Source organism: Brachyistius frenatus, unplaced genomic scaffold (assembly GCF_029030835.1).
Source record: "Brachyistius frenatus isolate BFR_SWC_R1_liver_20210118 unplaced genomic scaffold, ASM2903083v1 Contig_243, whole genome shotgun sequence".
NCBI classification, from domain to species: Eukaryota; Metazoa; Chordata; class Actinopteri; family Embiotocidae; genus Brachyistius; species Brachyistius frenatus.
In genome coordinates, this window is record NW_027210842.1 from 47,501 (window position 1) to 73,036 (window position 25,536).

General features: G+C 44.2%; 3 protein-coding genes across 9 annotated transcripts in view; all 3 read left to right on the forward strand.

The window, feature by feature from the left end:
• b3gntl1 (UDP-GlcNAc:betaGal beta-1,3-N-acetylglucosaminyltransferase-like 1) overlaps positions 1 to 3,318 on the forward strand; it is a 16,374-nt gene extending 13,056 nt beyond the window's left edge. For 6 of the 7 annotated variants that reach the window (XM_069720500.1, XM_069720502.1, XM_069720505.1 and 3 more), the window contains 4 exons: positions 1,746 to 1,881; positions 2,010 to 2,078; positions 2,230 to 2,304; positions 3,220 to 3,318. In XM_069720500.1, coding sequence (XP_069576601.1) covers positions 1,746 to 1,881; positions 2,010 to 2,078; positions 2,230 to 2,304; positions 3,220 to 3,300 — 361 coding nt within the window. In that variant the 3' untranslated portion in view covers positions 3,301 to 3,318. Of the gene's footprint in view, positions 1 to 1,745; positions 1,899 to 2,009; positions 2,079 to 2,229; positions 2,305 to 3,219 lie in introns of those variants that run through there. The other variant, XM_069720503.1, reaches the window with a different exon arrangement.
• A 6-nt stretch (positions 3,319 to 3,324) lies between these two features.
• On the forward strand, positions 3,325 to 13,020 carry metrnlb (meteorin like, glial cell differentiation regulator b). The gene is made up of 6 exons (XM_069720507.1): positions 3,325 to 3,353; positions 8,726 to 8,996; positions 10,002 to 10,185; positions 10,287 to 10,512; positions 12,023 to 12,082; positions 12,357 to 13,020. The coding sequence occupies exons 2-6, from the start codon at positions 8,902 to 8,904 to the stop codon at positions 12,671 to 12,673; spliced, it is 882 nt and encodes a 293-aa protein (XP_069576608.1). The 5' UTR covers positions 3,325 to 3,353; positions 8,726 to 8,901; the 3' UTR covers positions 12,674 to 13,020.
• A 6,350-nt stretch (positions 13,021 to 19,370) lies between these two features.
• LOC138633970 (polymeric immunoglobulin receptor-like) lies at positions 19,371 to 25,470 on the forward strand. The gene is made up of 8 exons (XM_069720531.1): positions 19,371 to 19,407; positions 19,543 to 19,869; positions 20,291 to 20,611; positions 20,809 to 21,108; positions 23,772 to 23,831; positions 24,155 to 24,238; positions 24,344 to 24,399; positions 24,615 to 25,470. Exons 1-8 carry the CDS (start codon positions 19,371 to 19,373, stop codon positions 24,783 to 24,785), a joined length of 1,356 nt encoding a protein of 451 aa, XP_069576632.1. The 3' UTR covers positions 24,786 to 25,470.
• Positions 25,471 to 25,536: the final 66 nt, after the last annotated feature.

Below are 25,536 nucleotides of genomic sequence, written 5' to 3' on the forward strand. Positions count from 1 at the left end.
TCTATGTCGGTCAGTGTCTCCATGTGTCTCCATGTCAGTCAGTGTCTCCATGTGTCTCCATGTCAGTCAGTGTCTCCATGTCGGTCAGTGTCTCCATGTCGGTCAGTGTCTCCATGTGTCTCCATGTCGGTCAGTGTCTCCATGTCGGTCAGTGTCTTCATGTCGGTCAGTGTCTCCATGTGTCTCCATGTCGGTCAGTGTCTCCATGTGTCTCAATGTCGGTCAGTGTCTTCATGTCGGCCAGTGTCTCCATGTCGGTCAGTGTCTCCATGTCGGTCAGTGTCTCCATGTCGGTTAGTGTCTTCATGTCGGTCAGTGTCTCCATGTCGGTTAGTGTCTCCATGTCGGTCAGTGTTTCCATGTGTCTCCATGTCGGTTAGTGTCTCCATGTCGGTCAGTGTTTCCATGTGTCTCCATGTCGGTCAGTGTTTCCATGTGTCTCCATGTCGGTCAGTGTCTCCATGTCGGTCAGTGTCTCCATGTCGGTCAGTGTCGGTTAGTGTCTCCATGTCGGTCAGTGTCTCCATGTCGGTCAGTGTCTCCATGTCGGTTAGTGTCTCCATGTCGGTCAGTGTCGGTTAGTGTCTCCATGTCGGTCAGTGTTTCCATGTGTCTCCATGTCGGTTAGTGTCTCCATGTCGGTCAGTGTTTCCATGTGTCTCCATGTCGGTCAGTGTTTCCATGTGTCTCCATGTCGGTCAGTGTCTCCATGTCGGTCAGTGTCTCCATGTCGGTCAGTGTCTCCATGTCAGTCAGTGTCTCCATGTCGGTTAGTGTCTCCATGTCGGTCAGTGTCTCCATGTCGGTCAGTGTCTTCATGTTGGTCAGTGTCTCCATGTCGGTCAGTGTCTCCATGTGTCTCCATGTCAGTCAGTGTCTCTATGTCGGTCAGTGTCTCCATGTGTCTCCATGTCAGTCAGTGTCTCCATGTGTCTCCATGTCAGTCAGTGTCTCCATGTCGGTCAGTGTCTCCATGTCGGTCAGTGTCTCCATGTGTCTCCATGTCGGTCAGTGTCTCCATGTCGGTCAGTGTCTTCATGTCGGTCAGTGTCTCCATGTGTCTCCATGTCGGTCAGTGTCTCCATGTGTCTCCATGTCGGTCAGTGTCTCCATGTGTCTCATGTGTCAGTGTCTTCATGTCGGCCAGTGTCTCCATGTCGGTCAGTGTCTCCATGTCGGTCAGTGTCTCCATGTCGGTTAGTGTCTTCATGTCGGTCAGTGTCTCCATGTCGGTCAGTGTTTCCATGTCGGTCAGTGTCGGTTAGTGTCTCCATGTCGGTCAGTGTCTCCATGTCGGTTAGTGTCTCCATGTCGGTCAGTGTCGGTTAGTGTCTCCATGTCGGTCAGTGTTTCCATGTGTCTCCATGTCGGTCAGTGTCTCCATGTGTCTCCATGTCGGTCAGTGTCTCCATGTCGGTCAGTGTCTCCATGTCGGTCAGTGTCTCCATGTCGGTTAGTGTCTCCATGTCGGTCAGTGTTTCCATGTCGGTCAGTGAGTTCTCAGAGTGTTCGCAGGCTCATTCTGGCACCTTTATACCGTTTTTCCTCGTTTTCCAGCCTTCGTGCAGCGATAAGCCAACTGTCTCCTGTTTGTTGCTTCATGATCTTCTCGTTTAAATCCTGAAAGAAAGCAAATGACTGTTATTCTCAGGATGTTGCAGAATAAATGAAACAATCTTAACAAACTTCTCATTACTAGTTTTATCGTGTCCCTAAATCTGACTTTGAATCTTCTCTGTTTCCAGGGAAACCATTTGGAAGCTGCGAGTGAACTTCCTGCAGGAGAGAGTCCTCAGCCAATGGGAGAACTTCACCATATGGAACGCCGGGAAACAGGGCCGGAAGCTGTACCGATGCCTGAGCCCGACCAATCAGAAGAAAGTATGTTACCTTCAGATGTGAGACACGATACAAATCATACCTTTTTTTTTTCTTGTTCACCCAGTTTATAGAACTGGTGACTGAAGTTTTGAAATGTGTCAGCATTCAGCGCCCTTCTCTTGCTGTAGGTCAAAGCTTTCTGTGATGTAGATGAGAACAAGATCCAGAAAGGCTTCTACACATATGAGGAATCCGAGGTGAGATCACTGGAGACGGAGTGCAACAGGATTTGTTGTGATTAAGTCAGGATAAGAAGGGCTGTTTAGCTTTAAGGCTATAATTCATGCTGATGGTGTGTAAACCAGCAATAACTGCTTTATGTCTCTCTTCATGTTGACATCCGTCCAGGAAAGGCCGAAGCCCAGAATCCCGATCCTGCACTACAGCAAGGCTTCGGCGCCCTTCGTCATCTGTGTCAAACTGGTGAGCAGAAAGCGTGATTACACGTCTGTAATCTAAGTTAACAACATAATGGTGCAGGGCGTACAGGATGTAACACACTAACACAGGAGGCTGTCAGGAAGTGGGTGGACACAGACGACTGATCTCTGATCACATGACGCCTGTACAAACATCTGATGTTTACATGCGTCACGCTTTGAGCTGCATTTTGTCCTGGCAGCACTCATTTTATTGCCTTTTTTCGAAGATAATCGTGCTGTTATTGTTCTTTATGATGTATATGTCCTAACACTCAGCTGCTCTGCCAGTTAAATCACTAATTGCCTATTTACCAGCCAGATTGTGATTTAAATGTGGAGCAACCACAGAGGTCTACTTATGGCTCAATTAGAAGTAATGGGGAGAAGTAATCCGGGTCAGAGGACGAGGAGACCATAGTTCTCTACAGCACACACACATAATACACACATAATACACACCTGGATTCAATCACACCTTTTTACCCAAATTTCAAATAATCAACAAATATACTTATTTGAGGATCTCTCAGCCAATGAGAACCTGACTTACTGTCGGTGAGTCTCAATGTCTTCAAGCTGTATGTGACCTTTTGTGTTTATAGGAAAAACACAGCAGAGAAAACTTTAAGACAGAAATGAACTTTCAGAGATTACGAAAGGGAAAATTTCTTCTTCAAGTTGTTTTCCTTCCACCATGTTTTCTGTTGCTGTCCTTCCTCCTTCTGCTCCTTCCTCTCACTGCTCCTTCCTCCCTCTGCTCCTTCCTCCCGCTGCTCCTTCCTCCCGCTGCTCCTTCCTCCCTCTGCTCCTTCTTCCCGCTGCTCCTTCCTCTCGTTGCTCCTTCCTCCTTCTGCTCCTTCCTCTCGCTGCTCCTTCCTCCCTCTGCTCCTTCCTCCCGCTGCTCCTTCCTTTGTAGGACATGACCGGCGGTGTTCTGGAGGAAAAGCTTGACTCTCTGCAGCTGAAGGAAGGAACAGATTATTTCCATTTCAACTGACTGCTCGGCGAGACGAGAGACCAGAGGAGGGGAAACAGGAGGTGAAACAGGAGGTAAAACAGGAGGTGAAACTATGTGAAACAGGAGGAAGAACAGGAGGTGAATTATTATAATGTGTTATTGTAATGTTATTATAATGTGTTTTTGTAATGTGTTATCATAATGTGTTATCATGTGTTATCGTAATGTGTTATTAAAATGTGTTATTATAATGTGTTATCGTAATGTGTTATCGTAATGTGTTATCGTAATGTGTTATTGTAATGTGTTATCGTAATGTGTTATCGTAATGTGTTATTGTAATGTGTTATCGTAATGTGTTATCGTAATGTGTTATCGTAATGTGTTATCGTAATGTGTTATCGTAATGTGTTATTGTAATGTGTTATTGTAATGTGTTATCGTAATGTGTTATCGTAATGTGTTATCGTAATGTGTTATCGTAATGTGTTATTGTAATGTGTTATCGTAATGTGTTATCGTAATGTGTTATCGTAATGTGTTATTATAATGTGTTATCGTAATGTGAGGACTCGCTGTCCTGTGAACATGAAGTGAAGGAAGCTTCATCCCAGAAGCTTCAATTTGTGAAGGCTGCAACGTTTTATGACCACATTTCTTCACTGTCGTTCTCTGATGCAACAGACACGCACACATCTGCTGCAAATGTGCACACGTTTGTTTTTCTTTGCCTGGGTCTCTTATGAAATCTAAAGAACAATAAGTTCTTTAGAGGGTGCAGTTCTGATACATAAACACAAAACCAAGTTTATTTGACCTCACAGAGAGCAGTTTTTCTGCCCAAAGGTAAACAGACGTTCCTCCACAGAATCCCTCCCAGTGTTTCTGGGTCAGCGAGGTGGTCTGTTGGTACAACAGTCTCTCAGTCAGGAGAGAACAACTGGTGCTCAACTCCCAACTGAACGTACGTTGGACAGAATCACTGCTCCATAGTTGGATTGGATTCAGTTGGGTCGATAGCAGGAGTGTTTGAGCCTGATTCAGCTCGGTCCGGTTTCAGGTACTGTGTAGAGGCTGAGAAAAAGATCACATCCTCCATGTTTAGCCTCTTCCGTCTGCGCCTGTCCGAACACGGATCAGTCAGCGCTGCAGCCGCACTGTTCATTTAACACGGATTCAGTTTTAAAACACGTTTTGGTACGTCAGCGTCCGCACGACTAATGAACCCCCAAAACGGAGACTTTTGAAAAAGCTTCTGACCCTGTTTTACTTTGAAACCTGCAGGTTTGCTCTGTAGTCTGGACTGTATGTTACGTATACATGTTGATTGATTTAACATGTTTAATGTCATAAGGCCTTGTTGTCAATGTTAACTGCTGTTTTATAATGCTGCTTTCATCTGCAGGACGCAAACTATTATCCGTGTGATCTGTAACAACTCTCGTGTCCACTGGAGTTATTAACCCTTCATGCTGTTGCACTGTATTTGGTGACCCATTCTGATTCCTTCCCTGATATTCTTATCCCATAACTATGTTACTCCTCATGCAGAAACACAAACAAACAAACAACCTGCAGGTCACAGAATCTTTTGGGTCACCAAAAATAGTGTCTCCCAGGTTTTGGTGGGCGTGTCTATTGTACATAATTTGTCATGTGAAATGTGTTTTCATGCGTGTTAGTATGGATGTTGAAACTAAGAATGACATCAGAACCAAGTTGACAGCTTTCCATTAAAACAGTTGGAAAAGCCAAGTTAGCCATTGTTAGTCGTACCAGTTTATCGCTTAACGTGGTATTTGCGCATACAAACACAGTAACAACATATCCACAGACAGGTTAGATAGTAATGTCCGTACTAGTGATTTAATAAGACAAATAAAACTGAGAGCTTGTAAAGAGTATTACTGCAGCTTTATTGTTAAAGCATGGAGCAGCCATCTTGGATTTTAAGGTTTGGTTTGGTGGGTTTCCATCTTCAAGGCGCCTTCCGGTTGAAACTTCCAACTGAGAATTTAGAAATTCAAACTTCCCAGTTCAAATGGAACAATAAGTTCTGACTAAAACCTTAGACTTGTATATCAAAATGGACGAAACCTCCGGGTGTGAAAAGAGAAGCCTTAAAGTGCAATACCACAGTAGGCCATTAGGGGCTGCCTCTGAAAAAACCTTTTACCCAATAGACTCATTCAGCTTTCCTCATGAACCAAGTCAGTGATTTTTTTTTTTTTGTAGCCTTAAACGATATCATGTTTTCCTCAAAGACCTGATGTTTGTCAGGAGCTAAGAAACAAACTATTATTATTGTTAATGAACCTGCAGTTTGATTTCTTGCTGAACTGAATTGTTTTGTCTATAGAAAGGTATATTTAAGGCGTAACATTTCTCTGCATTTTATTGTGACTAGTCATTCAAAGTGTATTCGTCATGAAGCTGTAAGGTGCTTTGGATAAATGGACACCAGTTATTTTACAATGTAACAAACCACAGCGAGTTGTTTGAGACTGAAGACGTGTCATCTCCTCCTCATGAAGCACTCCGTGGACCAGATGGACCATATATGAACCAGTAAACAGAGCTTTACTCAGTGTTTACATACCGTCTCTGCAGAAATCAGACCTGATAACACACACACACACACACACACACAATGGATGAGCGTGACCCTGCTGCCTGCTGGTCAACAAAGCTGCTCGTGTGCAGAAAGAAGTTCACGCCCACTTATACAGTTTGAGTGGAGAGAGGTCAGAGGTCAGACACTGATTCACCTGGAGCATTACCACTTTGTTTCAGCATTTGTGTCTGTGTGCGTGTGTGAGTTATGCTTTGCTGAGGACAGAAAGCTCACTTAGTTTGAATTTTTTTCATCTGTTTACCTATATTAGATGATTCTGCATCTGTTGGTTTATGAGCTGCTGTTGTCAGGTCTCTGGTGACATTTTGCTTCTTGTCTTCTGTGTTTTTAGAAGCCAGTTGTATTGTAATATTATATATTTGTAAAAGATGGGAACAGTGAGGGTTTGATCGGACTGAAAAACCTGACAACACACTCGCCCACCAGCCATGTCAATCATACCCCACACACTCCCAAACATAGACCTAATATCTCATTATTTATGAAATTATTTTCAGAAGAACCACTAGAATATTGATCTGAAGGAGTGAACTTAACTGATGACATCAGCCAGCCCCTGGTGGCCCTCAGTGGTATTGCACTTTAAGGCACTAACACATTGGCTTCACTTTTTAAACCCACAGACTACCCACATTTTTATTTACATTCTATGGTCTAAATGGGTCAAGAAATGAAGGCATCAGAATCGTTCTGCTAATATCCAGTTAGCTAGTCAGCCTGAAAAACATGTCTTTCATGTTCACTGCCTCACGGTTCTCTCCCTCTGTAGAGAATTACAAAGTGGTATCACAGTGTTCAACAACTACTGGCGACTTGGCTCCAGATCCAGAGGAGGTCCTCAGCCAGCCCTGAAGATGAATTCAGATTTCTTAAAAAGAGAGGAAAAGGTCATGAAAGGTTGAAATGAGAGAAAGAAGAATGTGAAGCCGTGTGCAGACAGACGAAGCGTTCCTCCTGTCAGGCCGCTTGAGAAGAGCCAGGTGACCGGGGGGGGGGGGGGGGCTTTGCTGCTCTGTAAATACTTCACATGGTGAAGGAGCATCTGAGGTGTCAAACAGCACATCAGCAGCCGTCCTCTGCTGTGGTGACAGGATTAGACTCAAGCTTGGGGGGGGGGGGGGGGCTGCACCTCTCAGCCTTTAGTGGATAATAAATCATTAATTATTGCTCACTTATAAACCATTAGGAAAAACAAATCTGAGGTGAATAAATTATGTCAGCCCATGTTCATAATAAGTCAAAGAATTTTTTTCACAACTTGGTAACTTGTTTTTTTTATTAATAACTTCATTGAAAAATTGTTAATGAATTATCAGACATTGATAAAGCTGCAGAAATAAAACAGCCTTTCTAAAGGGTGTGGGGGGGTATGTGTGTGTCTGTGTCGGGGTGGGGTGTATGTGTGTGGGTGTCTGTATGGGGGGGTGGGGGAGTATGTGTGTGGGTGTCTGTGTGTGGGGGGGTGGGGGAGTATGTGTGTCGGGGGGGGGGGGTTCAGCATCCCTGCTCTGTCTGAATGGGACGAGTCGGTTTCATTCTCTTCCTTCTGTGTTCTCAGGAAAACCTGCGGAAACCCAAACAGGCGTTTAGAGCACATGTGACTTTTTGTTATGTTGGAGCTTCTTTCCTTTTTATTGTCAGATGATTATAGACTCTGGAAATCACGTCGTAGAGGAAGAAAGGAGCAGAAATATTAAAGACCAAAGCACAACTGAATCAGCATGAATAGAGTAAATAGTGTGGAACTAGTTCAGAAGCTGTTGGAGTGAACTCATGTTCACGCTGATAATATGAACCGTGTGTTTATGCTGTTGGTCTCACGAGTAGCCGACATAATAAATAATAAATCTGTTGGCAAACAGACCCACAAATCTTTATGTGCACGTCAGCTTTTTATTTGAAACCAGATTTTGTTTAAAGTGTTTCAGTTGCTCAAGAAATTTGTCAAGTTACTTTTTTTCTCTTATTGTTTGTGTTTCAAAACACGAGGCTTCGAACCAGTATTGGTTCTGGTACCAGTACAGTTGTGTTAAAGCTTGGTTATTGGTTCTGGTACCAGTACAGTTGTGTTAAAGCTTGGTTCTTGGTTCTGGCACCAGTACCAGTTGTATTAAGACTTGGCTCTGGTATCAGTACAGTTGCGTTGTGTACAGTTGTGTTAAAGCTTGATTCTTGGTTCTGGTACCAGTACAGTTGTGTTAAAGCTTGGTTCTTGGTTCCGGTACCAGTACCAGTTGTGTTAAGACTTGGCTCTGGTATCAGTACAGTTGCGTTGTGTACAGTTGTGTTAAAGCTTGATTCTTGGTTCTGGTACCAGTACAGTTGTGTTAAAGCTTGGTTCTTGGTTCCGGTACCAGTACCAGTTGTGTTAAGACTTGGCTCTGGTATCAGTACAGTTGCGTTGTGTACAGTTGTGTTAAAGCTTGATTCTTGGTTCTGGTACCAGTACAGTTGTGTTAAAGCTTGGTTCTTGGTTCCGGTACCAGTACCAGTTGTGTTAAGACTTGGCTCTGGTATCAGTACAGTTGCGTTGTGTACAGTTGTGTTAAAGCTTGATTCTTGGTTCTGGTACCAGTACCAGTACCGGTTGTGTTAAAGCTTGGTCACCAGAACGGTGAATGCTCAGTCCACACATATCTTTCCGGTGAATCTGTGGGAGGGGTTTGGGCGCGAGCGCTCGCGTGTCACTCAAGCGGAGTCAGCTGCTGGCACGCGCCCCCACTGACGTGAAGCAGCGCGCGCACAGCGCAGGTTTTCCAAACAGTCTCTGTGGTCCTGCTGCGCGCGCGCTGCTTCTCTCAAACTCCTTGTCGTGTTTTTCTGCTGCAGACGCAACTCTTGCTTCGGTTGAGGTCGCCATGTAGCTCGCGTGCATTCAACGGAGCATTTGGGAACTTTTTGACTGGACATTGTCGGTTGGGGAGCTGCAGAGCGCGCGGGTCTGGTCCGGTCTGGTCCGGTCTGGTGGACGTGGATCCGGAGACTGCCGGGGCGGACAGGCAGCCATGCTGCGGCCGTGGGCTGCGCACTGGATCACAGCTGTGCTCCTGTGTCGGGCGGCGGCTCAGTACTCCAGCGACCAGTGTAGCTGGAGAGGAAGGTGAGGATGGAGCTCTGATCCGGTTCAGGAGCAGCTATTATATCCGTTCATGACAGGCTGATAGAGCCGAGAACATTTGCACTGTTTTCTGTGGTGATAAAGTCTGCACACAGTTCATACAGCAATTTATAGGTGGGCATTAATTCCTCAAGAAAAGGAATAATGATTTGTTTTTTTGACTTTAATCCGGGATCATATTCTACAAATACTGATGAATCATGAAAGGTGTGTTAGAAAGGGGCTGAACTGTTTCTGTTATTAATTACTAATTAATTACCTACATTTCTAGAGTCTCAAAGGAGTAATTACATCAGTGTTAATATTTAGCCTATCCTCAGGAAGGGCGCTCAAAGGTCAGAATATAATAAGAAAAGAACTGGCAGTGGTTAAGGAAGTTTTGGCTGCTTTATTGTGACATTCATTGCTTGTGGTTTCTAAATGTAATGATCTCATTATCAATCTTTAATTAATCAGAATCTGTTAACACAGTCACTCTTTCTCAGAAAGTAAAAATAACTCCCACAACTAACAAACAGATCTTGTGTCAGCACAGGAGGCGCCTGAATTTGATTAAATATGCTGACTCTCAGATTTAGTAAATCACATGAATGCTTCTGCTCCCTTCGATCTGAAGTAAATACACCACATGGTGCCTTTGAACTCCTCCAAGTCCCCCAGTCATAAAAAACAAAGCCTGTACTTTGCACTCTGTGTTGTGAAGTTTGGCCGCCTCACTTCCAACGACTTAATGAGTTCCTGGTGTTGGGGAGCTCCTGCACAGACTGTTCCTTTAATGACTATTATTAAACATTTCTTTAACGTTGCTTTTGTAGCATGTTGTTAGATATATTTCTTCTGTTTTCACAAGCATATTTTCAGGTTATTATATTGTGTAATTCAGCATTATTAAGTTTCCTTGATTCTGTTTACTGGTCATTTTGATGATTTCAGTGATGTGGTCATTTTCTGCCCTCTAAAAAAAAAAATGCTATTTTTACTGTGCAGCGGTTTGAGCCACGAGTCTCATCGCAGAGATGTGGAGCAGGTGTACCTGCGCTGCTCTCAGGGCTCCCTGGAGTGGCTCTACCCCACCGGGGCCATCGTGGTCAACCTGCGGCCCAACATAGAGCCTTCGTCGGGACACACGGCAGGTCTCCATGTGTGCATCAAGCCCCACACGTCCTCCCAGGTAGAGTTCAGTCTAACGTTTGGATGAATCTCCGTTATCATCGTCACAATAAAACCCTGTCAGTAGGATTTGTGAAGCGGATGTAACTTTTCCTCGTTCAGGGTTCTCATGTGTACCTGGAGCACACCGGGGATCTGAGGCTGCTGCTGGCCGACCGGGACCAGGCTCGGGGGGCGGTGAGCTGTTTCAGCCTGGCAGAGGGGGCTCTCTTTGTGGAGGCCGTCCCACAGCCAGACATCAGCCGGAGGATCACAGCTTTCCAGTATGAGCTGGTGCCCAGTCGGGGGCCAGGAGCTCACATGTACCCGTACCTGCTCCCTGGTTCAGGTAACATGCAGAAAACTATTTCTCTGAAACGCGTATCTCCCAAGTACATAAAGATGAAGATCTTATTTGTGCCACATTCTTGTCTTATGTAATTTGCACTAGCAGATAGACTTGTGCCACTACAGAGATTCATTTTCTGCCACCTTTTTTCTTGTGATTTGTTATGTGAACAATGCCACTGAATACTTTCTTTACATGCAGTATAACTCAAACTTTAACTCTCTTTTCACGCAAATCTAAAAAATGTTCAAAGGGAGGAGCTTCTCAATAATTATTGTGTCATAAGGACATTGTGAGCAGGGCCTTATTGTTTGTGCATTCATGTAAAGTTTAAATCCAGTAAGAGTTGTTGCCAAATCATATCTAGAATTTAAAGAATAAGGAAACAGGAGTGTTAAGAATATAATTTACAACTGGCTTTATTACAGGATGATACTTTCACTGAAATAGTAATTATTCACTGTGATATTTGAACTGTGTCAATTAAGTTTCTGTTGTTTTGAACATGATCTTCACACTAAAGACTGTTTAGTAAATTGTCTACAATCTGTTGGTAATCGGCTGAAACGGATGTTAACATCTTTGTAGCTGAAACATGAAGTCAGGGTGACAGACAAGAACTGACCTGAAGAAAGTTACTTCACCCTCATTTCATCATCTCACCATGCAGCTGCCCCCCTCCCCACCCTCCCTTGTGTCAGCCAGATGTATGAAAACAAGCAGGCCAATCAAAAGGTCTTGTTTGGGGTCAAGCACAACGGTCAGCCAATCGGCTCTCAACTGTCAATCAAGAACAGACCCAGAGCTCTTAAAGCAGGGAATTATGGACGGTGGGGTGGAGGGGAAGGACGGTGTGTGGAGGGGAAGGACGGTGGGGTGGAGGGGAAGGACGGTGTGTGGAGGGGAAGGACGGTCGGGTGGAGGGGAAGGACGGTGTGTGGAGGGGAAGGACGGTCGGGTGGAGGTGAAGGGGAAGGATGGTGGGTCGAGGGGAAGGACAGTGGGGTGGAGGGGAAGGACGGTGGGTGGGGGGGACGGACGGTGGGGTGGAGGTGAAGGACGGTGGGGTGGAGGGGAAGGGGTGGAGGGGAAGGACGGTGGGGTGGAGGGGAAGGACGGTGGGTGGAGGGAAGGACAGTGGGGTGGAGGGGAAGGACAGTGGGGTGGAGGTGAAGGACGGTGGGTGGAGGGGAAGGACGGTGGGGTGGAGGGGAAGGGGAAGGACGGTGTGTGAAGGGGAAGGACGGTGGAGGTGAAGGGGAAGGACGGTGGGGTGGAGGTGAAGGGGAAAGATGGTGGGTGGAGGGGAAGGACGGTGTGTGGAGGGGAAGGACGGTGGAGGTGAAGGGGAAGGACGGTGGGGTGGAGGGGACATAGAAAGACAGAGAAAGACAGAAAGACATAATCCAAACAGTAACGAGGACAGAAAATGAGTCAATAAAATAAGAACTTATGATTCTATGTTTGAAATGATTTCACATAAAGTGTTTCATGTTATTTTGTGTTCCAGTCAGCTGTCAGCCGTGTTCAGATGAAGACGTCCTCATGGCCGTGTGTTCCACTGACTTTGGTAAATACAGATACACAAACATAGACGCACACATTAAAGGAATCGTTTGACCATTTTGGAAAAAAAAGTGAGTTTAATAATAATATCTAAAGGTAGCCACATTATCTTCTCATACAATAAAGCTACAGCAGCAAAACAGCAGCAGTATTGAACTGAGTCAGGTTTTGTTTTATTGCTTTCAAAGGTGAAGTTCAGATTTATTTCACACTTTAGTTTCAGGTGTGATTGATCCTTTGATTGACAGGTCCTGTTTTGCCTCTTCCCGTCTCTGTAGCTGGCAGCGGTATCTTTCGAGGGTTTTCGTCAGGTACGAGCGAGCTCTCGCTGGTCGTGGTGACTTTGAGCCGCCTGTTTCGTCAGAAGAGCGGCGTGTTTGTTTGGGGAGGAGCTAAAGGACGCGGCTGGACCGGACGGGTCAACGTTCCCGCACGGTGCGGTGAGCACCCAGCAGAGGACGAGTACCTTTTGACTGGCTCAGTCCACTTCGGTGAAGCCTGGCTTGGCTGTGCACCTCGCTACAAGGACTTCCTGAAGCTGTACGTCAGAGCACAGAAACAGGGAACGAACCCGTGTCACATAGACACCAGTTGAGAGGTCGCTTCACGGCTCTGAGGCAAACAACGAGTGCTCTTAAAAAGACAAAGCGGTAGATGTGTAATTTGGAGGATGGAGCGATAAGGAATAAGTGGGCTTCCAGATAGCTGGTCACGGTTAAAGCTGCATCTCCAGACTCTTTTCAGGACTGTGCAGATTCAATTTTCCTTCAGCAGAAAATCAGTTGGACGGTCGGAACATTTAAGAAGACTGTGCTGTCTGAGCGGGCACGTCCTCCGCATGCACAAGTGTTTATAAGAGTGTGCATGAATGAATGAATGGATGGATGGATGGATGGATGGATGGATGGATGGGTGGGTGGATGGATGGATGGATGGATGGATGGATGGATGATGGATGGATGAGTGGGTGGGTGGATAAATGGATGGATGGATGGATGGATGGATGGATGAATGAATGAATGAATGGATGGATGGATGGATGGATGGATGGATGGATGGATGGATGGATGGATAAATGGATGGATGAATGGATGGATGGATGGATGGATGGATGGATGGATGAATGAATGGCGTAAATTTACATTTGTGCCTAACTGGTGACATTTTTATTCTCATGATGCTCATTCTTGAAATGAACGTTTGCTTTGTAAAAAGCTTCCTGTACAGTTTAGGAGTCTTCTGACAGAAGTGTTTCGTGTGTAGCTCTGTGAGTCTTTATGTATGAAGTTTGTGTGTTTTGGTAATGAGTTCAAAGGGTTCATACATATGTACAGAACAATAAAAGACGTGTCTTTTTGTTGACAAAAGGTGTGCAGCAGTAATGTGCTGGTATGAGCAACATGTCCTGATGTGTGGACACCATGTTATCAGAAATATTTTATGAACAAACCTGTCCCTGTGTCTCCTGCACTGCATGGGAAAAAAAAGAGCCTCAGTGTGGCAGAAAAAACAGAAAAAAGGCAAATGAAGTTTATCATTGGAACAAAATAATGAGGGACCAAAAGTTAGCTGCCTCTCAGTCAGGGTTTCATGAAATGAACTGAATTATCATACAAGTTTAAACTATGTAAGACCATGTAGGGAGTGCAGTGCTGAAGTTACAGGAGATGCATTGCATACTTCATGTAGGAGTTTAGTTATATAGTTTAATAGCAGCAGAAACATGCCTGTCAAAATACAACACTAATGTTCAGTTGATGGACAGTTAAGATTATTCATATTGATGGGTGGAGAGCTGAAGGAAGAGGCGGATGTATGAACGACCTCAGAGGGTCCGCCTGCTGTCAACAGTTGTGTGTGTGTGTGTGTGTGTGTGTGTGTGTGTGTGTGTGTGTGTGTGTGTGTGTGTGTGTGTGTGTGTGTGTGTGTGTGTGTGTGTCACACACTCACACACACACACACACACACACACACACACACACACACACACACACACACACGTGTTTGAGTGGCTATCCTTGTGAGGACACTTGTTGCATCATGCATCCCCTTTAATCTAAACCGTCACAACCAAATTGCTGAACTTAATTCTAAGTCTGAACCCTCAAACAGCTCTTTGAAAGTGTCTCAAAATGGGGACTGACCAAAATGTCCTCACTCTGTCTGAAACACTAACTGGTCCTCACAAAGATAGTCAGACGAGCACACACGCGCACCTCCATCTGCAGAGAAAAATCACGTGTCCTGTAACAGTACCGATCCACCATGTTTTACTCCTGACCAGCATCATACATTTAGACTGCAGGTGTTTTGAAAGTGCTGTTTTTTTTCTCTTTGTAACGTCTGTGTTGGCGTTACCACATTACTACATTACCACCACGTTACCAGGTTACCAGCAGATTACCAAGTTACCACCATGTTACTACATTACCACCACATTACCAGGTTACCAGGTTACCACCACGTTACTACATTACCACCAGGTCACCAGGTTACCAATTCAATTCAATTCAACTTTATTTATATAGCGCCAAATCACAACAGAGGTTATTTCATGGCACTTCACACATTAAAGTCTTTACAGCAAGACGTTACAATATTATACAGAGAAACCAACAATTCAACAATTCAACAATTCCCACATAAGCTAGGAGGGAAAAAAAAACTCCTCTTTAAGGGAGAAAAACCTCCAACAGAAGGAAGAAAAACTCCCTTTAACAGGAAGAAACCTCCAACAGAACCAGGATCAGAGGTGGGCGGCCATCTGCCTCGACCAGTTGGGTTGAGAGGAGAGCAGAGAGAGAAAAGGACAGCATAGAGATAGAAGAGAAGAACTGTTGGTGGAGATGACAAGTGCAGGCCAGAGACATGCACCACCACGTTGCTACATTACCACCACGTTACCACGTCACCAGGTTACCAGGTTACCACCACGTTACTACATTAGCACCACAATACCAGGTTACCACATTACTACATTACCACCATGTTACCATGTTACCACGTTACCCCACGTTACCAGGTTACCACATTACTACCTTACCACATTACCAGGTTACACCACGTTACTACACTATCACCATATTACCACATTACCAGGTTACACCACGTTTCTACATGACCACCACATTACCACGTTACCAGGTTAACATGTTACTACATTACCACCATGTTACCACATTACCACGTTACCACACTACCAGGTTACCACGTTACCATATTACCAGGTTACCACTATGTTACCACGCTACCAGGTTACCACGTTACCATGTTACCACATTACCACGTTGCCACATTACCATGTTACCACATTACCACATTACCACGTTACCAGGTTACCACCACGTTACCACATTATCACATTACTACATTACCACCATGTTACCACCACTTTACCAGGTTACCACATTACCACGCTACCAGGTTACCACCACGTTACCACATTACCACGTTACTACATTACCACCACGTTACCACCACGTTACCAGGTTACCACATTACCACATTACCATGCTACCAGGTTACCAGGTTACCAACACATTACCACATTACCAGGTTACCACGTTATCACATTACCATGTTACCAGGTTACCACCGCGTTACCACATTACCAGGTTACCACGTTACTACATTACCACCACGTTACCACCACGTTACCAGGTTACCACATTACCACATTACCACGCTACCAGGTTACCAGGTTACCAACACGTTGCCACACTACCAGGTTACCACATTACCATGTTACCAGGTTACCACGCTACCAGGTTACCATGTTACCATATTACCACGTTACCATCACGTTACCACATTACCACCACGTTACCACCACGTTACCACATTACCATATTACCACGCTACCAGGTTACCAACACGTTACTACATTACCAGGTTACCACGTTATCACATTACCATGTTACCAGGTTACCACCACGTTACCACATTACCACATTACCAGGTTACCACGTTACTACATTACCACCACGTTACCAGGTTACCACATTACCACATTACCACGCTACCAGGTTACCAACACGTTACCACATTACCAGGTTACCACGTTATCACATTACCATGTTACCAGGTTACCAGGTTACCACCACATTACCACATTACCAGGTTACCACGTTATCACATTACCATGTTACCAGGTTACCACCGCGTTACCACATTACCAGGTTACCACGTTACTACATTACCACCACGTTACCACCACGTTACCAGGTTACCACATTACCACATTACCACGCTACCAGGTTACCAGGTTACCAACACGTTGCCACACTACCAGGTTACCACATTACCATGTTACCAGGTTACCACGCTACCAGGTTACCATGTTACCATATTACCACGTTACCATCACGTTACCACATTACCACCACGTTACCACCACGTTACCACATTACCATATTACCACGCTACCAGGTTACCAACACGTTACCACATTACCAGGTTACCACGTTATCACATTACCATGTTACCAGGTTACCACCACGTTACCACATTACCACATTACCAGGTTACCACGTTACTACATTACCACCACGTTACCACCACGTTACCAGGTTACCACATTACCACATTACCACGCTACCAGGTTACCAACACGTTACCACATTACCAGGTTACCACGTTATCACATTACCATGTTACCAGGTTACCAGGTTACCACCACATTACCACATTACCAGGTTTCCACATTACCACGTTACCACCACGTTGCCACACTACCAGGTTACCACATTACCATGTTACCAGGTTACCACGTTACCGTTACCACCACGTTACCACGCTACCAGGTTACCATGTTACCATATTACCACGTTACCATCACGTTACCACATTACCACGTTACCACGTTACCACGTTACCACGTTACCACGTTATTACATTACCATGTTACCAGGTTACCACATTACCAGGTTACCACACTACCAGGTTACCAGGTTACCAACACCTTACCACATTACCAGGTTATCACATTACCACCACATTACCAGGTTACCAGGTTACCATGCAATCCAGGTTACCAGGTTACCACTACATTACCACGTTATCACATTACCACCACATTACAATGTTACCAGGTTACCATGCAATCCAGGTTACCACCACGTTACCACATTACCACGTTACCAGGTTACCACGTTACTACATTACCACCACGCTACCACGTTACCACCAGAGAAACACACAGCAGCTCTGTAAATGTAATAAGAAGTTAAAGACCCTTGAATGGACACTCCAGCAGTTTATTTTTGCATAAAGTTGGGGGAATCTCAAGACCTAAAAGGGTCAGCACTGAAGATATTCTGACTTATAAGATGTGTTCACACAGAAATACAGAAAGCAAAATGAATTTTTGAGGCAGCATCATTTAAAGTTGATGGACATAAGAGGGGCGCTGAATTTTGCCCAGTGTGAACTTTGCATGTCCTGAAGATTTATGCATCTGCTTAAAGAGAAATGAGAGGAAAAACAAAAGAGTTTCTGCTGAGTTCACTCAATGGAAAACAAACCGACACATTAGTGTTTGTAGGCTTTCTGTTAAAATGTGTGTTATGGTTGGTTTAGTTTTAATATGTGAATAAAGCTAAATGAATTCTGAGTAAGTGAGACAGTAACATGGTAAGATATAGAGGGAGGCATTAACACATAGCATGAAGGTTTAAGATCCTACAGACCTGAGAGGGTCGCCTATATATAACACACATACACATACTAAGGAGTGTGTGTGTGTGTGTGTGTGTGTGTGTGTGTGTGTGTGTGTGTGTGTGTGTGTGTGTGTGTGTGTGTGTGTGTGTGTGTGTGTGTGTGTGTGTGTGTGTGTGCGTGTGTGTGTGTGTATAGATGCGTGTCTGTCTTGGGATGTAGTTTGAGAGGACCACAGCACACACGCCTTGCGCACTGCCGACATGCAAACATGCCACACTGCAGAAACCTAACCCGCCCTGGCAACCCGCCATAGCAACACCCAGCACCCCCTGGCAACCCACCTTGGCAATGGTCCAGCTCGCCTTGGCATCCTCGTTAATTCGGGACACACTTATCCCTCTACACAGGGGTCTTAATGTTAACCTTTGTGTGTTAGATATGGAAACAGTTTGTGCTGCAGTATGTGAAAGGCACAGCTGAGCAGTCGGCTGGATGGCTGAGCTCAGGGAAAATACACCCACATACTGTAGACCACCACTGGCATGTTATAATGCACTGGTCAGGGTGGGGTCAGTACTTTTACATGGTGGCACAATATTTGAGGTTGTAAGTATGTCTGGTTTGTACAGTAGATCCAGAGAATACAACAAGTGGTGAATCTTTATAAAGACTGATGCACTTACTGAAGTTCACATATCAACCAAATAATAAACAAATACATTATACTTTTAATTGTAGTCAGCAGATGTTGGGTGTAAATGTTTTCAGGAATTTAATCAGAACAGTGACTTGTTCTATTAAGTTCTAATAAGTCACTAATAAAAAGAATTGCGTTTGGTGCACAGGTGAAAAATTTGCTAAATAAATAAATAATAATAAAAAATATCCCCCCAAAAAAGCTAATTAAAAAACATGAATTTTGTGAAATAAAATTTCAAGGCAAAACTGAGTTATACATCTTTAAATATTGAATGCAGCTATGTACTTTAAATAATTCTTCACTTTCAAAAAGCTCCACAAAGTCTGAAAAATATATAAATCAAATTTGCATCGATAATTGTATACATTCTGAAAAATATCTATTATATAGTGTATATCCTATTTTTCTTTATACATTTTATAAATTCTCTTTTTTATTGTAAGAAAAATGACCTGGAAATGTAATCGTGCCACTTTTAACCAGTTAATTAACTTTATATTATTTATATTACTATATATCATAATATCCTGTTGCTTTCTTGAATGATGTACCTCACAACGTTAGGTTAGACTGCCCCTCTGTGGCAGCAGAATGAAGTGCTTTGGCAAACTTACCAGCTACTGTATATCAACAAAGAGGGAATATTTGTACTTAAAAAATAGTGCACGATGAATTTATCAAAAATGACCTAAAAAGACCTGAATTTATTTGTGTTGTAGCAGCCAGTCTTTTACACTGAGATTAAATACATCTCAGACGTTCCTCTTACTAATTTAGAACAAAGTGTTCACAGGAAACAAGATTAATCTATGGCAACGGATGTAACTGTAATAGTTTAAAATTAGTGATCTTCTTGCGGAAGTGAAAGTATCAACATTTTTCATGGTCAAAACACTTCCTCTCAGAGTTTCTGTTTCTTAGAAATAGAAGGAAGATGTGGAGCCTTCAGAGCCAGCTGTTCGTCCTCTGCAGTAAGTTCTTCACATTAAATAAGTAAATAGACTTTGAAGATTAATAGAAGAATTCCAGAGCTTCTTATTGGTCTTGGCTGTACATTTTTGTATGCCACCATAAACCTGCCATCTTATTCATGTTGTCTTTCTCAGTTTCTGTGAGTTGTGTGGCCGGTGCTGCCGGGCTGATCCTCCTGTTCGGATATGAGGGCCGACACATCAATGTTTCCTGTTCTTATGCTCATGGTTATGAGTCTTACGAGAAGTACCTTTGCAAGGGCAACTGTGGAAACAGTGATGTTCTTATAATGACACCAGAAACAAGGAAGAACAAATACTCCATCCACGATGACAAAATGACACGAGTCTTCACAGCCACCATCTCTGATCTTCTCCTTATGGATGCTGGGAAATACTGGTGTGGTGTGAGCAGGGATGGAACGGACATCTACACTGAAGTAAAGCTGGAAGTCAAACCAGGTCAGAAAATACACTCAGTGTCTCCATTCAATTCATACAGTTGTCAAGTCAAATTCAAACAAACAAGCAGACAAATGTGAGGAATAAATAAAGAAGTATAGATTGTGTTTTCAATGATTACAAGAATCAAACAAAACTAATACAGGCAAACCTGTTTTTTTTGTTTTTTACTGTAAATTCAACACTCGGTGTTCAATCCTCTTTAAGATCCTATTCAACATAACAGATAACACATAAATCGAGCCAGAATAAATAAATGCAACAAATACATGAAATAAAAACATTTAAATCCCTCATCCAAGTCTTAGATGCTCCAAAAAGAATTTACAATGTTAAAAGGTTTTGAAGAAGTAAATGAATATTTTAGTTTAAGATGTGAGTTGGAACATGTGTCCTCTGATTTGATTTATGTTCTTCACAGACAGCTGCTGTGACAACGTGGTTCAAATCCAAAGTTACGAGGAAGGTTCGGTGTCCATCGGGTGTCCATATGAGTCTGAGAACCATAACAACAGGAAGTACCTGTGCAAAGGAACGCAGCCGTCCACGTGTCTGCAGCGGGCGCTCAGCACCTCCGACAGCAAAGCAAACACACGCTTCACACTTACTGATGACAAGCTGGCGAGAATGTTCACAGTGACGGTCACCGCTCTGACCCTGAAGGATTCTGGGTCGTACCTTTGTGGCGTCCACACAAACACCGGACTGGATGTTTTCACTGCTGTTGAGCTGGAGGTCAAAGGTGAGAGGTCAAAGTTATACCTCTTACTGTTTTAGTGAAGTCTGATTTAGCCAGTTTCAACCGATATTGAGAAAATGTTACACCTGCATAATTTCTAATAATAACTACAAATATTTACAGAAAGTTAAAGACACATGTATTTCCACTGGAGACAGTGTCATCCCATTTTAAATAATTCTGCTCTTTCTGTCTGACAGAGTGGTGCTGTGTGAAGTCAAAGCACGTGAGTGGCATTGTGGGAAATCCAGTAACTTTGCAGTGTCCTTATCCAGCGCAACACGTGGACAACAGGAAGTTCGTGTGTAAAGGAGACGAGCGCAACAACTGTACCGACGTGGTGACGATTGCCAGCAGGTTCATGCTGCAGGATGACATTTCTCTCCACTCCTTCCTGGTGACTGTCGCACAGCTGGAGGCCGGTGATGCCGGGACATACTGGTGTGGTTCAGACTCCCGGTGGGGTGCCGGGAACTACACCAACATTCATCTGTCAGTAGGTGAGACGGAGGGTTTGAGTCCTGCAGCTGCTGCTTCATGACTCTGAAATATAAAGGTTAAGAAATAGAGCAGAGAGGTTCAAGTCTGAGTGGAAACGTCATCAGCAGCCTGCTGCCTAACTACACTCCTCCTCCCCTTCCTCCTCCTCCCCCTCCTCCCCCTCCTCCTCGGTGACCCTGGCCTCCAGAGCCCTAACTACACTCCTCCTCTTCCTCCTCCCCCTCCTCCTCCTCCTCCTCCTCGGTGACTCTGGCCTCCAGAGCCCTAACTACACTCCTCCTCCTCCCCCTCCTCCCCTTCCCCCTCCTCCTCCCCCTCCTCCTCCTCCTCCTCGGTGACCCTGGCCTCCAGAGCCCTAACTACGCTCCTCCTCCCCTTCCTCCTCCTCCTCCCCCTCCTCCTCCTCCTCCTCGGTGACCCTGGCCTCCAGAGCCCTAACTACACTCCTCCTCCTCCCCCTCCTCCCCTTCGTCCTCCTCCTCCCCCTCTTTCTCCTCCTCCTCCCCCTCCTCCTCCTCCTCCTCGGTGACCCTGGCCTCCAGAGCCCTAACTACACTCCTCCTCCTCCCCCTCCTCCCCTTCCTCCTCCCCCTCCTCCTCCTTCTCCTTCTCCTCCCCCTCCTCCTCCTCCTCCTCGGTGACCCTGGCCTCCAGAGCCCTAACTACACTCCTCCTCCTCCCCCTCCTCCTCGGTGACCCTGGCCTCCAGAGCCCTAACTACACTCCTCCTCCCCTTCCTCCTCCTCCTCCTCCTCCTCGGTGACTCTGGCCTCCAGAGCCCTAACTACACTCCTACTCCTCCCCCCTCCTCCTCCTCCTCCCCCTCCTCCTCCTCCTCCCCCTCCTCCTCCTCCTCCTTGGTGACCCTGGCCTCCAGAGCCCTAACTACACTCCTCCTCCTCCCCTTCCCCCTCCTCCTCCTCCTCCTCCTCGGTGACCCTGACCTCCAGAGCCCTAACTACGCTCCTCCTCCCCTTCCTCCCCTTCCTCATCCTCCTCCCTCTCCTCCCCCTCCTCCCCCTCCTCCTCCTCCTCCTCGGTGACCCTGGACTCCAGAGCCCTAACTACGCTCCTCCTCCCCTTCCTCGTCCTCCTCTTCCCCCTCCTCCTCCTACTCCCCCCTCCTCCTCCTCCTCCTCCTCGGTGACCCTGGCCTCCAGAGCCCTAACTACACTCCTCCTCCCCTTCCTCCTCCTCCCCCTCCTCCCCCTCCTCCTCGGTGACCCTGGCCTCCAGAGCCCTAACTACACTCCTCCTCTTCCTCCTCCCCCTCCTCCTCCTCCTCCTCCTCGGTGACCCTGGCCTCCAGAGCCCTAACTACACTCCTCCTCCTCCCCCTCCTCCCCTTCCTCCTCCTCCTCCTCCTCCTCCTCGGTGACCCTGGCCTCCAGAGCCCTAACTACACTCCTCCTCCCCTTCCTCCTCCCCTTCCTCCTCCTCCTCCTCCTCGGTGACCCTGGCCTCCAGAGCCCTAACTACACTCCTCCTCCCCTTCCTCCTCCCCTTCCTCCTCCTCCTCCTCGGTGACCCTGGCCTCCAGAGCCCTAACTACACTCCTCCTCCTCCCCCTCCTCCCCCTCCTCCCCCTCCTCCTCCTCCTCATTAAAGGAAGCAGGGTTGTAACTAAACATGTAACAGCAGGAAAAACCAGAAGAGGAGGAGGGAGAGAGGGAAGACGTTGCTAACTGCTAAGCTAACAGCAGTAAAACACCAAGTTAGTGAACGTTGGTCAAAGATTTAACAGGAGAATTGTTCAAGAAGAGCAAACGTGAGTTTTAACTTGAGATCAGAAGAAGTGGAGAGATTTAGATACGTATATATATATATATATATATATATATATATATATATATATAGATAGAGAGTTAGATACGTGTATATATATAGATATATATATAGATAGAGAGTTAGATACGTATATATATAGATATATATATAGATAGAGAGTTAGATACGTATATATATATAGATATATATATAGATAGAGAGTTAGATACGTGTATATATATAGATATATATATAGATAGAGAGTTAGATACGTATATATATAGATATATATAGATAGAGATTTAGATATGTATATACAGTATATAGATATATATAGATAGACAGTTAGATACGTGTATATATATAGATATATATATATAGATAGAGAGTTAGATACATATATATATAGATATATATAGATAGAGATTTAGATATGTATATATATAGATATATATAGATAGAGAGTTAGATACGTATATATATAGATATATATATAGATAGAGATTTAGATACGTATATATATAGATATATATATAGATAGAGATTTAGATACGTGTATATATATAGATATATATAGATAGAGATTTAGATATGTATATATATAGATATATATAGATAGAGAGTTAGATACGTATATATATAGATATATATATAGATAGAGAGTTAGCTACATATATATATATAGATATATATAGATAGAGATTTAGATATGTAGAATTCAGGAAGAGAAGCTGAAATAACAGAAGTAACACCAGTCACAATGTTTGTAGACAGGAAGTGATGCAATATGCTCACCGTGATGTCAGACGAGATAAACCAATCAGATGTGTTCGTTCTAATATCAGAGTTTCTACTGCGGTTAAAAATAACGTTGCTAAATGTCTTGTTCCCTCAGTGTCTCTGAGCAACACCATCGTAGCCATCACCGCAGCAGCTAATTCAACACATCTCAAAGGTACATGTGTGTGTGTGTGTGTGTGTGTGTGTGTGTGTGTGTGTGTGTGTGTGTGTGTGTGTGTGTGTGTGTGTGTGTGTGTGTGTGTGTGTGTGTGTGTGTGTGTGTGTGTGTGTAGGATTATTAAAATGTGGTTTTGATAAAGGTTAGGGTTTTGGTTTCCAGTAAGTTCAAGACAATATCAGCAGTTATGTTAAAAGACGTAATGGTACCATCAATAAAAAAGGAAATAAAATGATATTTTGTGCTATTTGTGCTGTTGTGTCCTTGAAATGATTGTGTGCTTGTGGTGTGTTTCAGGAAGTGTATTTTGTGGTTTCCAGGTGCAGCCCTCTCTCTGATTCTAACTGCAGCCACTGCGCTGCTCGTACTGATAGTTGCCCTGGTCATAGTTTATAAGTGCAAAGGTACATTTTACATTCATATGCATGCACATATCTATGCATACATAAACGCATGTACATATGCATATAAATAAATGTGCAACCATTTGTCATGCTGTGTGTTTGCAGGAGCTGAAGTTTTCACAGACAGAAACAAACCTGAGGAAGTGATGCAAGCAGCAGATGTAAGAAAACACAAGTACAAAGCTGGTGGACGCTGGACAGTGTTTGTTCACCACATCACACACGTGACTGCAGTCGACCTGTCACAGTATCATGTGTCCTTTTAGACAGACGTGGTGGACAGGATTGATTATTTATAGCCTGTTAGGATGCTGCAACACCTCCAAACAGCGTCACCGCCCTCCTCTGTTTATCGTTTTTTGATGTTCTTTTTCAGATATATGGAAATCAAAAAGTTGCAATGTTCTCCAAGCGGAAGATCTCCCAACAGCAGCGGGCCTGTGGTCACTATGACGATGTAGATTCAGACCAACCAGACTACGAAAACTTCATGAAGACAGAAGAAATCTACTGTAATGAAAGTTTCCATGAAGCCACTAAGAGATGAACAACGTGGACGTCTGATCTTCATGTCCCTCTGGGATCCAGTCTGAAAGCTTTGTCAGTCTTTGTAATCAGTTGTTTTATTATTATGAGATATAGGCAGATATTCATGGCTGTAATAAAACAATCTGCATTCCTTTTATCAAATTGAAGTAACCCCTTCAGACAAATACCAAAGATATCAGTTACCGATTATAAAGTGAATAAATAAACAAAAATAAAAGCACCTTTTGGTAAAATAAGTAATCATTTAAACAACACAAGTGTATGATACATGTGATCACGTGTCCCATGGGAAAATATGAAAAAACTTCAGGGTAAATGTAGCAAACAAAAGATGGTCCCTCTGACCTGAATCAGCCAAACTGTTGTAACGTGATAAAAACAGTACGTTTGAATGACCTGCAGTCTTTGGAAGATATTCCAGACAAATGTTTCGCTAAATAACAAAATGTATTTTATCTTTTGCAAAAGAAACAAAATATAAGAAAACAACTGTGCTGTTGGTGTCCTCCAATAAGCTTGAAGTATTTCTGAAATAAGTATTTCTGATTTCTCTGCATTTGTCTGCAAACATGAGGTTTGAGTTTTAGTAACTATTATTCTGCACAAAAGTTTAGTGGTGAAGATCTCTTCTATTATCTGTATTTTAAAGGTTGAATTTCTATTAAATATTTCATTATTATTCTCTTATTGTCACTGAATCCCGTTTGTTCATTTGCTGATGAGTCACTTGCCAACATGTAACTAAGCAA

Bases quoted from the DNA above. Each gene is read 5' to 3' on its own strand.
- metrnlb (XM_069720507.1), top strand. From the start codon at position 8,902: ATGCTGCGGCCGTGGGCTGCGCACTGGATCACAGCTGTGCTCCTGTGT. The intron at 8,997-10,001 runs GTGAGGATGGAG...TTTACTGTGCAG, and splicing joins CAGTGTAGCTGGAGAGGAAG to CGGTTTGAGCCACGAGTCTC. The intron at 10,186-10,286 runs GTAGAGTTCAGT...TTCCTCGTTCAG, and splicing joins AGCCCCACACGTCCTCCCAG to GGTTCTCATGTGTACCTGGA.
- LOC138633970 (XM_069720531.1), top strand. From the start codon at position 19,371: ATGTGGAGCCTTCAGAGCCAGCTGTTCGTCCTCTGCA. The intron at 19,870-20,290 runs GTCAGAAAATAC...TGTTCTTCACAG, and splicing joins AAAGCTGGAAGTCAAACCAG to ACAGCTGCTGTGACAACGTG. The intron at 23,832-24,154 runs GTACATGTGTGT...TGTGGTTTCCAG, and splicing joins TAATTCAACACATCTCAAAG to GTGCAGCCCTCTCTCTGATT.